The following is a 12,391-nucleotide window of genomic DNA, read 5'->3' on the forward strand; positions in this document are numbered from 1 at the left end:
TCCATGGGATTTTCCAGGCAGAATGCTGGAGTGGGTTGCCATTTCCTTCTCCAGGGGATCTTCCCAACCCAGGGATCGAACCCGGGTCTCTCGCATTGCGAGCAGACACTTTACTGTCTGAGCTACCAGGGAAGCAAGTCCCATGGTGGGTATAGTGGTCTCCTAATAAATATTACAGGACATCTGTAGGCTGAATCTCTCCAGATTCAAAGCAAAGTCTATTTATTCACTGTCAACCCCGCTTCCCTTATTTATTGAAGAGCCAGTTCTGTTTTTATCATATTCATGAATCACTGCAGTTGAATGATAATGAAAATGTAATCAGAATGTTGATAGGATGAAAACCCAAGGGCAAGTCTGAAAAACAACCAAAGCTCTGGGATGAAAATCAAATCTAATTCCACCAGGTAAACTGCAGTTTTGCATTTGAAGAACAAATGCAAACAGAACTACATAAAAGTTCCTTTATTGATCAGGGGCTGTGAGACCTACTTTATCTATTTGCATAGGAGCATCACCACTTTGCTCTACCGGGGAAGCAGTAGCTGTTAAGGACAAGGGCTGTCTGGTTAGATCTGGGCTCTGAGACTGGGCTGTGCATCCTTGGACAAGTTACTCAGTGTCTCTGAAACTTTCTTCCTTTGTAAATTGTAGATATCCATGGTACCTGTCTCACACAGTTGTGGTTAAGTATTGAGCATAATACCCTAAGCAATTGGTGGACGCTCGATACATGGAAAGCTCTCAATAAATGTCAGCTATTATTCTCATTCATTTCTGTAAACTGAAATTCACTAGAAAATTCATCAAAATGCACTATCTCTGAGCACATAGAGAATATGATGACTCATCCATCACCTTACCTTCTACAGAGCCCTTTGGGAGAGGGAATGGGGATTGTGGCTACTGATATTTTTTTTCTTTTCAGAAATATACATGATAATGCTGAACTGAAATAAATGTCACATCTCCACTGGCTCGTTTCTGAAGAAGGAACAATTGCTGCAACAATAGTAAGCTCAGGTGACATCAAAACAGCCCAACTTCTGGTGTATAAATCACCTTGCATCCTATTCTAGCCAATGCAGCAATCACCTTGTCTGAGCACATTTTCTGTTTTTTTATACAACTTACACGTGTGTCAGATTTTCTTCATGTTAACTACTAGTTTTCACTACAACAGAAAATAGCAAGGAGGAAGGTCATCAGGATGGGTAGAAAAAAGACACAGAAAAGGAAGGCATTGATAATTTACCAAGAGGGACGCTAGATGCTCGCCTAAACTATCTGAAGTGCTTATATAATGAAGCAAGATCTCTCTACCAATGAATCCAACAGATATTTCCTGAGAATTATAATTACCCTAAAGATTTATGAGACCTCTGTGAGACTAGACTTGTTTCAGAAGGACAAAGCCTATTGGAAATGACCATATGAATAATTTGTTTTTCAGGAATAACTTGTGACCATTCCAAACCTTCTCAGACACTAATGATAATTTATTCATAAATTAACTGGATAGGCAAATTCTCGCCTAATGGGAACCAGTTGGCAACCTTCCTAGAGCACCAAAGACCAATGGTTCCTGACAGTGGTTCTGTGTTTTGGTCACTGCAAATGAATCCTGCTTCAAAACTGGGGCAGATCACTCATAGGAAGACAGGTCTATCTGCAAAGAGGCTCTGACGTGCAGGACAGAGACTGTTCTAGAGCTTTGTGATCATTAGTCGCTCCCACCCATGGAACGCTAGAAATGTGCATTGGAGGAAATGCACTGATGTACTCAGGAAATATTTGTGAACATGTTAGTACTTCTGCTCGGACTTTGCAGGCCAGTGTCATCTATTTCAGGAGGTGACCACCCAGAGAGAAGGGAATTTTACCAAGCAATAAAGTTGCTAAAAGCACAAGAATATTTCATCATTTTAAAACTTGGGATGAAGCTCTCTATAGAAAATGAAGTCACTGATAGCCCAGCTAAAGTGAGAATCCTAGAACAGACTTCAGAAAAATCATAACAAGCCCAGATTGAGGAAAAGTAGTTTTGTTTTGTTTTTTAAGTAAAGAGAAACAAACCGGGAACAGCATTTCCCATGGTTTCACTTCATAGAGAAACCAATGACGTACTGATCTTGGCATGGGTCAAGTTTGGAAGTTTTATTTCTCAGGGAAAAAAAGTTAATCAGGAGAGATCTGTTGATCACTTATCAGTTTACTGTACAGACTGAACCTGTATATCTGTCTGATTTAAAGCTTAATATAATGAACTTAATACATTATCATCCTGAAATAAATAAAGTCACACTAATTGAAGAAATATAAAACTGCAAATAATCTCAAACCATAGTAATCAAGTGGATTAGCCTGTTTCTTTACCTCTTTTGCAATACCCCTCCTGCCTAGGGCTGCCAGACTAAGCAAATTAAAACATAAGACAGCCAGTTACATTTAAATTTTGGTAACCAATAATCAATCTCTGAGTATGTCCCATGCAATATTTGGGACATACAAATACTAAAAAACTACTTGTTGCTTATCTAAAATTTGAATCTAACTGGTTGTCTGTCCAGTGTATTATCCGGCATAACTACTCTTGCCCCATGGTTGGATCTACTCTGCTTTAGCTGATGGTAAAACTAATTTGCATTCATCAACACTCAAATAGAGAGGTGATAAGTTGACTTTTCACCTGAGTTCTAATGCTCATTTTGAAATCTTGGATGATTCATTTAACTTTACTGGGCTCTAGTCACCACATCTGTAAAATGGGATGAATAAGAGTTCCTCCTTTGTGGGGCCATTTCAAGGACTATATGAGATGGTACATGTAAGGGCCTAACACACTACTCAGTTCATAGCAAATGCTCAATCAATATTAGTTATTATTATCAGCAGGAGAACATGATGAATAAATAAAATGACAGAGAAGGTGCCTGAGATCTTTCATTTGTTGTAATATTCCTTATCTATACATATAATACAAGGAGAGCTATGAATTGTGACTTCACTTATTTGACCTTCACTTTATTTGACACATAGGGAGCAGCACACAGGACTGATAGTAACCAATATTGTTACACCATAGGACAGTGTGCACCAGGGCCCTTTTGCACTATTCTTTGTAATAATGCAAAATGTATATTTAAAAAAAAAAAAAGAGTGATTCTCCTAGAGGGGGTATGGTAAACATTGAGCCAATAGTTAGTCCTGGAATGCCTCCCATCCCCCACCCTCACTGCCAACCCTCTTTGAGTTCCAGCACTTTGAAAGTTTCAAGGACGACAAAAATCTGCCATAAAAAGAGTTTTTTTGGCAAGGGAGCAAATTTAGAACCATCTTTATGTATGTACCCAATGCAGAAAGAACTGCTGGTCTCAAATGTATTATCTTGTACAGAGCCTCTGCACAAACCATCCTCTATGTCATCATCAGCGAATACAAAGGACAACCAGTTAGCACTGCTGGCAACAGAAGGTCCTCAGTAGAATGGCTTTTTAAAAGCAACTTCCAAAGAAAGCTGTAACCTGTGGCCTCTATTCACCACCGGAAGAGCCTAAATGCTTTTCCCCTTTTGTAACAGAGAACATCTGTCGGTCCAAGGGAACAGTCACCCTCCCGGCAGTAAGTTTTACATACAGAGAGGACATCCTCTTTTTATCTGGTTCTGCCGTGTCCTTGGTTAGGAAATGCACCCCTTTCAAACAGTTTGACAGCCCCAACTTGCCTAACTGATAGCCATCCTGTTTCTTGCCTAAGCACAACTGAAAAATATTGTCTATGTGGTTAAATGAATTAAACAAGGAAGCCAAGAGACAGAGGTGGCTCTACTGCCATGGAGAATTTCAGCAGCAAGCCAAATTTAAGCCTGTAAATGCCTAATGGTTACGAAATCGAAACCCCAAACAACACAAACGGCCAGTGACGCTTTAAGTTACAGCCAATTGATTAATTTCCTTTCATTGCTCCCATCTTTCCTCTATAAAAGTCTCTCCTCCACTCCTGCGGGCAGGGCACCACTAACCACTTCCAGTTTGATGCTGCCCAACTCACATGGGATTTTGCTCAAACAAAGTCTTAAAATTCTTATTATGGCTCAGTTTATCTTTTAGCAATGTGAATAAGTACAAGACTTCTTTCTGAGAAAAAAATCTGAAGTATGTACCAGAATGTTCTGTGCTCCTTTTTGTAAATAGTTTTTAGTCTCTGTATATAAAAGATCATCATCAAACCAGTCAAGCCTAAGGGAAATCAACCCTGAATATCCAGTGGAAGGACTGATGCTGAAGCTGAAGCTCCAATACTTTGGCCACCTGATGTGAAGAGCCAACTTATTGGAAAAGACCCTGATGCTGGGAAAGATTAAAGGCAAAAGAAGAGGGCAACAGAGGATGAGATGGTTAGATAGCATCACTGACTCAATGGACCTGAATCTGAGCAAACTCTAGAAGATAGTGATAGACAGGGAAGCCTGGCGTGTTGCAGTCCACAGGGTCACAAAGAGTCAGACACAACTTAGTGACTGAACAACAACAACAAATGTAAGAGCAAAGTGAAGACGGCCTTTGGGACTTAGCTGGTCTATTTCAAATGGCAGTCAAATCATTTTATATCAAGCCAAGGGATACTTCTTTTAACATGCACTGATGTAGTTTTGTACAATCATCAAATAAACACAATTTGAGAAAACAAAGCAGATCCAGACAGGTGCTATCGGTGGCTGTAGCAATGAACCAGCTGAACAAAGGCAAGACACTTCCAGGATGTCAGCGCTGGGCAGTTTACTCCTCAAAAGAACAGAAGCTCTGTAACCAGCAAATTCCTTTAAGAGCTGGCATGCAGCCGCTTCCCAGTAACTTTATTTGGAACGTTGTTTTTGTGTGCATGTACAATGACCGCCTTTCTAGCTTGCCTTGTCCAGAGGATGTTAAAATGTTATGTTGAGGTTTAGCCATCTTTTTTGCTTTTTACTCTTAGCAGGATGTATTTAAAATCCCTTTGAGAAGACAGCTAGATATCATTACATATAAATTGCAACACTGAAGCAGTTGCTGGGAGCTGGAGGGAGGAGGGAGTGGAGAATTAGTATTTAATGGGTGCAGAGTTTCAGTTTGGGATAATGAAAAAGTCCTGGAGATAGATGGTGGTAATGGCTGCAGAACAGAACAAATGACATAATGCTACATAAAAATGGTTAAAAGTGCAAAATTCTGTTATGTGTATCTTACCACAATAAAAAATATAACATTGATAGGCTTAAAATGATGATATTAAAAAAGCTGAGATGTAAGAGGAAATAACCAGAAGAGAGAGAGAGAGAAAGCAAAGAAAGGGAAAGAAATGGAAAGAAAAAGAGATTGATGAGACACTCCCACTCCTTCCCAGGGCACTGTTGGGAGAGGTGTCAGTGATCCTAAAGGGGAAATGTGAACTGAACCCCCCCCCGTCATTAAGAAGAGGGTCCCTTACTCGGAAAACACTGACTACACACCTATAATAAGAGAATAACAGAATGTACCCTCTCGTACATAAAGGAAACCAAGCCATTGAAAAATCAACTGCATACAAATGGTGAATAAGCAGGTGAAAATATATTCCGCATCCCTAGCCTACAGGGAAATGTACATCCAAAGCACAATAAGATGCTGCTTGACGCTTGCTAGGACGGTTACAACCAAAATGCAGACACTAGCAAGAGCTGGTAAGAGGTGGAAAAACCAGAACCAGCGTCCACTGCTGGTGAGAGTGTAATATGGTGCAGCCACTTTGGAGAACAGACAGTTCTTCCAAAAGTTAAACACAGATTTAACACGTGACCCAGCAATTCCACACCTAGGTGCATGTCCACAACAAATGAAAATATGCATCCACATAAAGACTTGTTTGCAAATATTTGTAAGGGAATTATTCATAATAGCCAAAAAGTGGGAACAACCTAAAAGTCCATTGACTTGTGAATGGACTAGAGAACAAACCAAAACTCTGGTACATCCCTGAAATGAAATACTACTCAGCATTAAAAGAAACACTGGTAGAGACTGCAACAGGGATGAACCTCAAAAACACCATAGTAAGCAAAAGAAGCCAGACACACAAAAATTCCATTTTCATGAAATGTTGAGAACAGGCAAGTCTACAGAGACAGAAATCAGGTTAGTGTTTGTTTGGGATTGGAGGTGAAATGGAGACAAACTGATAGGACAGAAGAGGGATCTTACTGGAGTGATGAAAATATTATTAAACTGGATTATGGTAATCATTGGTAAATTTACTAGAAATTATTGTATACGTAAATGTGTGAAATTTATGGTATGTAAATTATGACTCAATTATGTTTTTAAAAAAGGAACTGTGGAAAAACAGGACTGTGATTTAGAGGCTCTAAGAAGTGAAAAACAAGCAAAATATGAAGGAAAGTAGCATACGAATAGATAACCGACAAGGACCTACTGTATAGCACAAGGAACTATACTCAATATTTTGTAACAACCTAGATGGAAAAGAATCTGAAAAAGAACATAGATACACACACACGTACACACACACACACATACACACACACACACACACACATGAATCTGAATCACTTTGCTGTAGACCTGAAACTAACACATCATTATAAATCAACTACATTGAAAAAAAAAAAAAAAACTAGCATCAGAGAGAGAAGCAGGGAGGTAGAAGAGACAGACTGTCAGGTGAGAACAGGGAGTAAGTAGGCTTGAGGAAGGCCAGTGGTCCCCCCTTAACTGCAGTCTAGAGAGATGTGTCTTCACTTGCTCATTCATATATTTGCTCATGCAACAACTATTGATGACTGCACATATGATCATATGGATTGGCAGAATGATTTCAAAGATCATACTGGCTACAAATAGGCTGGGTGCAGAGGGCAAGGATGGGTCCAGAGACAGACATAGTGGAAGATGGGACTAGAAATGAAATTGCAGTTCTGAGCCTTAGTCAGTCTTAGCCAATTGTCTTAGCCAGCTGGACAACTAGAAAGCCAAGGGCAATGGAGGGATCACACGACCACACCCCTATACTGCTTTAGTGAAATGCAAAACAACATTTTCCCAAGCTGACCCCCAAAATCACCAAGCGCTTGTTAAAAATGCTAATTCTCACACTCTGTTCTTCTGGATCTGAATTTTGAAAGGAGAAGCCTGGGAAGTTATTTATGTATATATTTAATACTGCTGCAGACAATTCTCACAGTCAGGCAAGTTTCAGAAAATATTGATCCATACTTTTTTTTTAAAAAGCGATGTCTAGACAAGCAGCAAAACAGATGAAAACATAATATAGACGTCATCCCAAAATATCATGACCCTTTTCTTCTAGTGAATCGTGATTTAGGCTGAAAAAGGTTAAAGGCTCTTTCAAACAAGAGCAGGTAAAAACAACTTGTAAAGGCTGCTGCTGTTGTTTTAGTCACTAAGTCATGTCTGACTCTTTTATGTCCCCATGGACTGCAGCTCTCCAGGCTCCTCTATCCATGGGATTTGCCAGGCAAGAGTACTGGAGTGGTGATTATTTCCTTCTCCAGGGGATCTTCCTGACCCAGGGATGGAACCTGCATCTCCAGCACTGCAGGCGGATTCTTTACTACTTAGCCACTTGGGAAGCCCTGTAAAGAGTGAGCATAGTATAATAAGAAAATGGTGATGGACGTGTATGATACTGGTTTTTGGCCTCTATGGTATGACACTCTAGAAGAGTAGGTATAATTCTGGGTTAGATCTGAGCATAGTGGCTTCCTAGGGCTGCTGTAACAAATTACCACAAACTCAGTGGCCTACATCAACAGAAACTTAATCTCTCATAATTCAAGAGGCCAGAATTCCAAAATCAAGGTATTGGTAGGGCCCTGCTCCCTCTGAAGGTGTTAGGGGAGAATCCTTCCTTGTCTCTTCCAGTTTCTTGTGGCTTTAGGTGTTCTTTGCCTTGGGCTGCATGGAACTCCAACCTTTGCCTCTGTTTCTTCTTATGGCCTTTGTGTCTCCTCTTCTGTCATAAGAACATGTGTCATTGGACTTAGGTCTACCTGGTTAACCCAGGATGATCTCACCTCAAAATTCTTTTCTTATTTACAGCTGCAAAGACTCCTTTTCGAATATGGTCACAGTCACAGGTACTAGGATTTAGGACTTGGACACATGGTTTCGAGGGGAAGGAAGGGATTCACCATTCAACCTACTAATAGTGATTTAAAATCATTGAGCAAGCCTACATGATGCTTCTACATGATGCGTCAGTGTTTTTAATATACAGGGTGTTTTTAATATAAATGCTCTTAGTTCAACATTGGGTTTCCCTAGGATTGGGGAATCCACACTATACAGTATACTCCCTCCAAGCCATCCATTTTGCAAATCTGCACCCCTGAAGGCTCAGTGGTAAAGAATCTGCCAGCAATGCAGAAAACACAGGAGACTTGGGTTTGATCCCTGGGTTGGGAAGATCCTCTGGAGAAGGAAATGGCAACCCATTCCAGTATTCTTGCCTGGGAAATCCCATGGAAAGAGGAACCTGGCGGGCTACAGTCCATGGGGTCACAAGGAATTGGACACAACTAAGCATGCCCACACAGTTCAACATTGTTCAGACTGACAGGTTTGTTTATAAATGAATTCACTCATTTGAGCCATGCATATTTTTAGAAGCATGACTTTGCCATTTCAGAATAAGACATGGTATTAAAAGGCAAAAATATAGTAGACAAAACCACATTCAGACTACTGACATCACAAAAAATGCTGTGCTTTTTTCAGAAAGAAAACTTCGACACATGAAGAAAGGTACATCTATTGCAAGAAGAGTAATAGGGAGGAAACCAAAGAATTTTAGTGGTTTCCGCTGATACTCCCCTTGGGAAATGTGAATGTATCAACTTTTACTGTAATAAATATTTTAACAGAATATTTTGTTTTCCCAGGGCAAAAAACAGGGATAGGTGATATTACAAGAATATATAAAATAGCTAGTAGAAGCAGGAATAGCTGTAGACATATGAATGCATGCCAAGTTGTTTCAGTTGTGTCTCTTTGTAACGCTATGGACTGTAGCCCACCAGGCTCCTCTTTCCACGGAATTCTCCAGGCAAGAATACTAGAGTGGGTTGCCATGCCCTTATCTAGGGGATCTTCCCAACCCGGGCGGGGATCAAACCTGTGTCTCTTACATCTCCTGCATTGACAAGTGGGTTCCTTACCACTAGCACCACCTGGGAAGCCTGTAGTGACATGAATATATGATGACAAATCTGTAGTTAACAAAGATCAGGTACTTATAGACACAGAAAAAAATAATAGCTTAAGATAGACACAAGGGGGGACTTCCCTGGCAGTCCAGTAGTTAGAACTCTGCTTCCAAGGCAGAGGGTGTGGGTTCAATCCCTGATTGGGAGACTAAGATCCCATATACCACACAGCACAGCCAAAAAGTAAAAATTAAAAGAAAAAAAGACACAAGAGCAGGATGAATACATAAAGCAGTGTGGGGTAGGAAAAAGCATAGAACCGAAGGAAAAAAATTGGTAATTTTTTATAACTGGGAAATCTAATGGAGAAGAATCTAAAAAGAAGTATTTCCCTAAATTACATTCATCTAGAAGTTTTAAGAATCCTTTATTGAGAAGAGACTGGCATTAATAAGGAACTTAATATTTATAGGAATTTATTGGAGTATTAAATATATTTGTATCTTGCTTAACTTTTTAAAAGTATATAGTGTTCTTTCTTCTAAGTAGATTCAGTTCTTATGAACTAAAAATCCTCTATTCTTATAAAATATTCCCAGGTATTCAATAAAAGAGGATTCCTAAGTGGCTCAGTGGTAAAGAATCCACCTGCCAAGAGACTTGGGAGATGCAAGTTCAATCCCTTGGTCAGGAAGATCCCCTGGGAAGGAAATGGCAACCCACTTCAATATTCTTGCCAGGGAATTCCCATGGACAGAGGAGCCTGGCAGGGTACAGCCCATGGGGTCCCAATGAGTCAGACATGACTGAGCATGCACACACGCATGCACATTCAATAAAAAAAGACAGAAAGAGAGGTTGAGGATGACATGGAAGTTGAATAGACCCAAATACAACTTTAGTCAAGATCTTCATACCAGGAGCACGCTGATTATGCAGTAGCCTTATAAAATGGGACTTGGGCAAAACTTGTTTGTATCCAAATACACCATTTGTTTTTATAAAACAAACTCTGCAGGTAGACTAGCAACACATCTCAGAAACTAATTCTTAAAATCACAACAAATTTCACAATAGCACATCTAAATCCATCAAATTCTACTATCAGCATCCACCTCTCTCAATTCAACACGGCCAAAGATTTCTCAACTTCTCAGACTTTGCACCAATAGCTAGGAAAATACCAACACATCATTGCCATATATATTTTTATAAGTTCAACTAAACATAAAGACAAGCAAACAAACTTTTAGCACTGGATAATTATTACCTAGATTAGTTGACTCATTTAACCAACAGGCTATTTTTCCATCTTATAATACATTTCATGATTGTATTTTTCTTTGCTTTCTCTAACATTTTTAACAGATAACACAAATTCAGCCATCACATTACAAAGAAAAGCTTGAATAAATTCATCCTGTATATTCTTTTGTACAACTTCTACTAAAAAATCCAGAGTGAAATCTCTAGTGATAGCTCAATATTAAAAAAGGACATTATGTTTTCATTTTCCATGAAAACTTTCTAAGTGGCATTTATTTAAATTCTATTCATTCAAGCAAAAATGTTAGAAAGCCCTCCTATTCCCAGTCTTTGTTCAGTTTAGTCGCTCAGTCGTGTCCGACTCTTTGCGACCCCATGGACTGCAGCACGCCAGGCTTCCCTGTATAAACAGAATTCCAAGAGAGGAAGACTGTTCCTTTGTGTCTATTCCAGTAATAGAAGGGAAGTAATTGTGTCTGATATATTTTGCTACAGACTCCTTAATCTAGGCAATGATTACAAATTCATGCATTTAATTTGAACAGTGATAATTAGGTTGATTTGCAGATGACTCATTTTGTAAACCTTTGGCCATTAGCGCCTTCCATCTGGAGTGGGCCATGTGCTGCCTTCCCGCTGACATCAGTGGAAATCTTGAGTCAAGATCAAAGCTACTTTATGCCTTCTGACCTTTCTTCACAATGCACAGTGGGGCCCGAGTTTCTCAGCTCAGAATTTTCAGATTTGCTTTGCTGTCCCCATGGGGTGACACTTGCAGACAGTCAACATGTAGACGTTCACTGAAGACCCTACAACCAGTCCACTGGAAATCACAAGTCTTGGATTCTAGCTTTCAGGTGATTTCCTAATGCAGGCCCCAAATTTCAGCAAATCTTATTCTAGTTGACCCACTGAGGTCAGTGAATACAGAACCCCAGCAGGGTAAGGAGCAGTATTCATTTTACCCCCAGATATCTGCCACAGGCTCACTTTCCTCTAGAGCAGTGGTCCCCCACGTTTTTGGCACCAGGGACCAATTTTGTGGAAGACAATTTTCCATGGACCAGGAGTGGGGGGCGGATGGTTTCAGGATGATTCAAGTGTGTTACATTTACTTTATTTCTATCTAATGCCAATGCTGATCTGATAGGAGGTTACTGGTAGCTCAGGAGTTGAGGACCCCTGCTGTAGAGATGCACTTAGAGAATCACACTAGAGAAAGCATGCCTTACCTTGACAGTCATGTCTGCGCTGGATGATGCTATGGCCTCTGAGGTTATCTCATCTTGTGTTAGCAGCACACTCTCCCAACCAACTCCTGGAAAAAAAAAAAAAAAGAGTGCCATTTGAGCCAAGCGCATTCAGTTGGCATGGATGGAAACTATTTTGCAGCTTTCAAGTCCATGTGATGTGTAAAGGAAATCAGTGATTATCCATAGTTCACCTGCCTGGCAGTTAACAGGAAAGCTTCCTTTCAGAAATGTGGTCAGTCAGCACCTCTTGTTTTCACCTAATCTCCAAGTTTGGAGCCATTGTCTAAATCTTGTATGTTATGGTTTAATAGCTAAGTGATTTCCACTTAATCGCTAAGTGTCCAACTCTTGACAACCCATGGACTAGAGCCCTCCAGGCTCCCCTGTCCATAGGATTTTCCAGGCAAGAATACTGCAGTGGGTTGCCATTTCATTCTCCAGGGGATCTTTCTGACCCAGGGATCGAAGCCAGGTCTCCTACATTGCAGGCAGATTCTTTACCAACTGAGCTACCACGGAAGCCCCAACCCCAGGGATATATATACACATATATAAATCTTGTATGTTATAGACAGTGCTATTCCTAGTCCAGAGTGGAGAAGAGGTTAAAATGAACTCCTCTAGAATCCAGGCTTCATACTTAGGTCTTATGTGGGGCTTAAAACGACTCCCA

The 12,391-nt window shown here is 40.1% G+C and overlaps 1 protein-coding gene across 5 annotated transcripts in view; it reads right to left on the minus strand.

Moving 5' to 3' along the window:
- PALM2AKAP2 (PALM2 and AKAP2 fusion) overlaps nt 1-12,391 on the minus strand; it is a 490,983-nt gene that overhangs the window by 134,377 nt on the left and 344,215 nt on the right. For all 5 annotated transcript variants that reach the window (XM_043927344.1, XM_043927343.1, XM_043927342.1 and 2 more), the window contains one exon: nt 11,698-11,783. In XM_043927344.1, coding sequence (XP_043783279.1) covers nt 11,698-11,783 — 86 coding nt within the window. The remainder of the gene's footprint in view (nt 1-11,697; nt 11,784-12,391) is intronic.

This window comes from Cervus elaphus, chromosome 16 (genome assembly GCF_910594005.1).
Source record: "Cervus elaphus chromosome 16, mCerEla1.1, whole genome shotgun sequence".
Classification (NCBI taxonomy): Eukaryota; Metazoa; Chordata; class Mammalia; order Artiodactyla; family Cervidae; genus Cervus; species Cervus elaphus.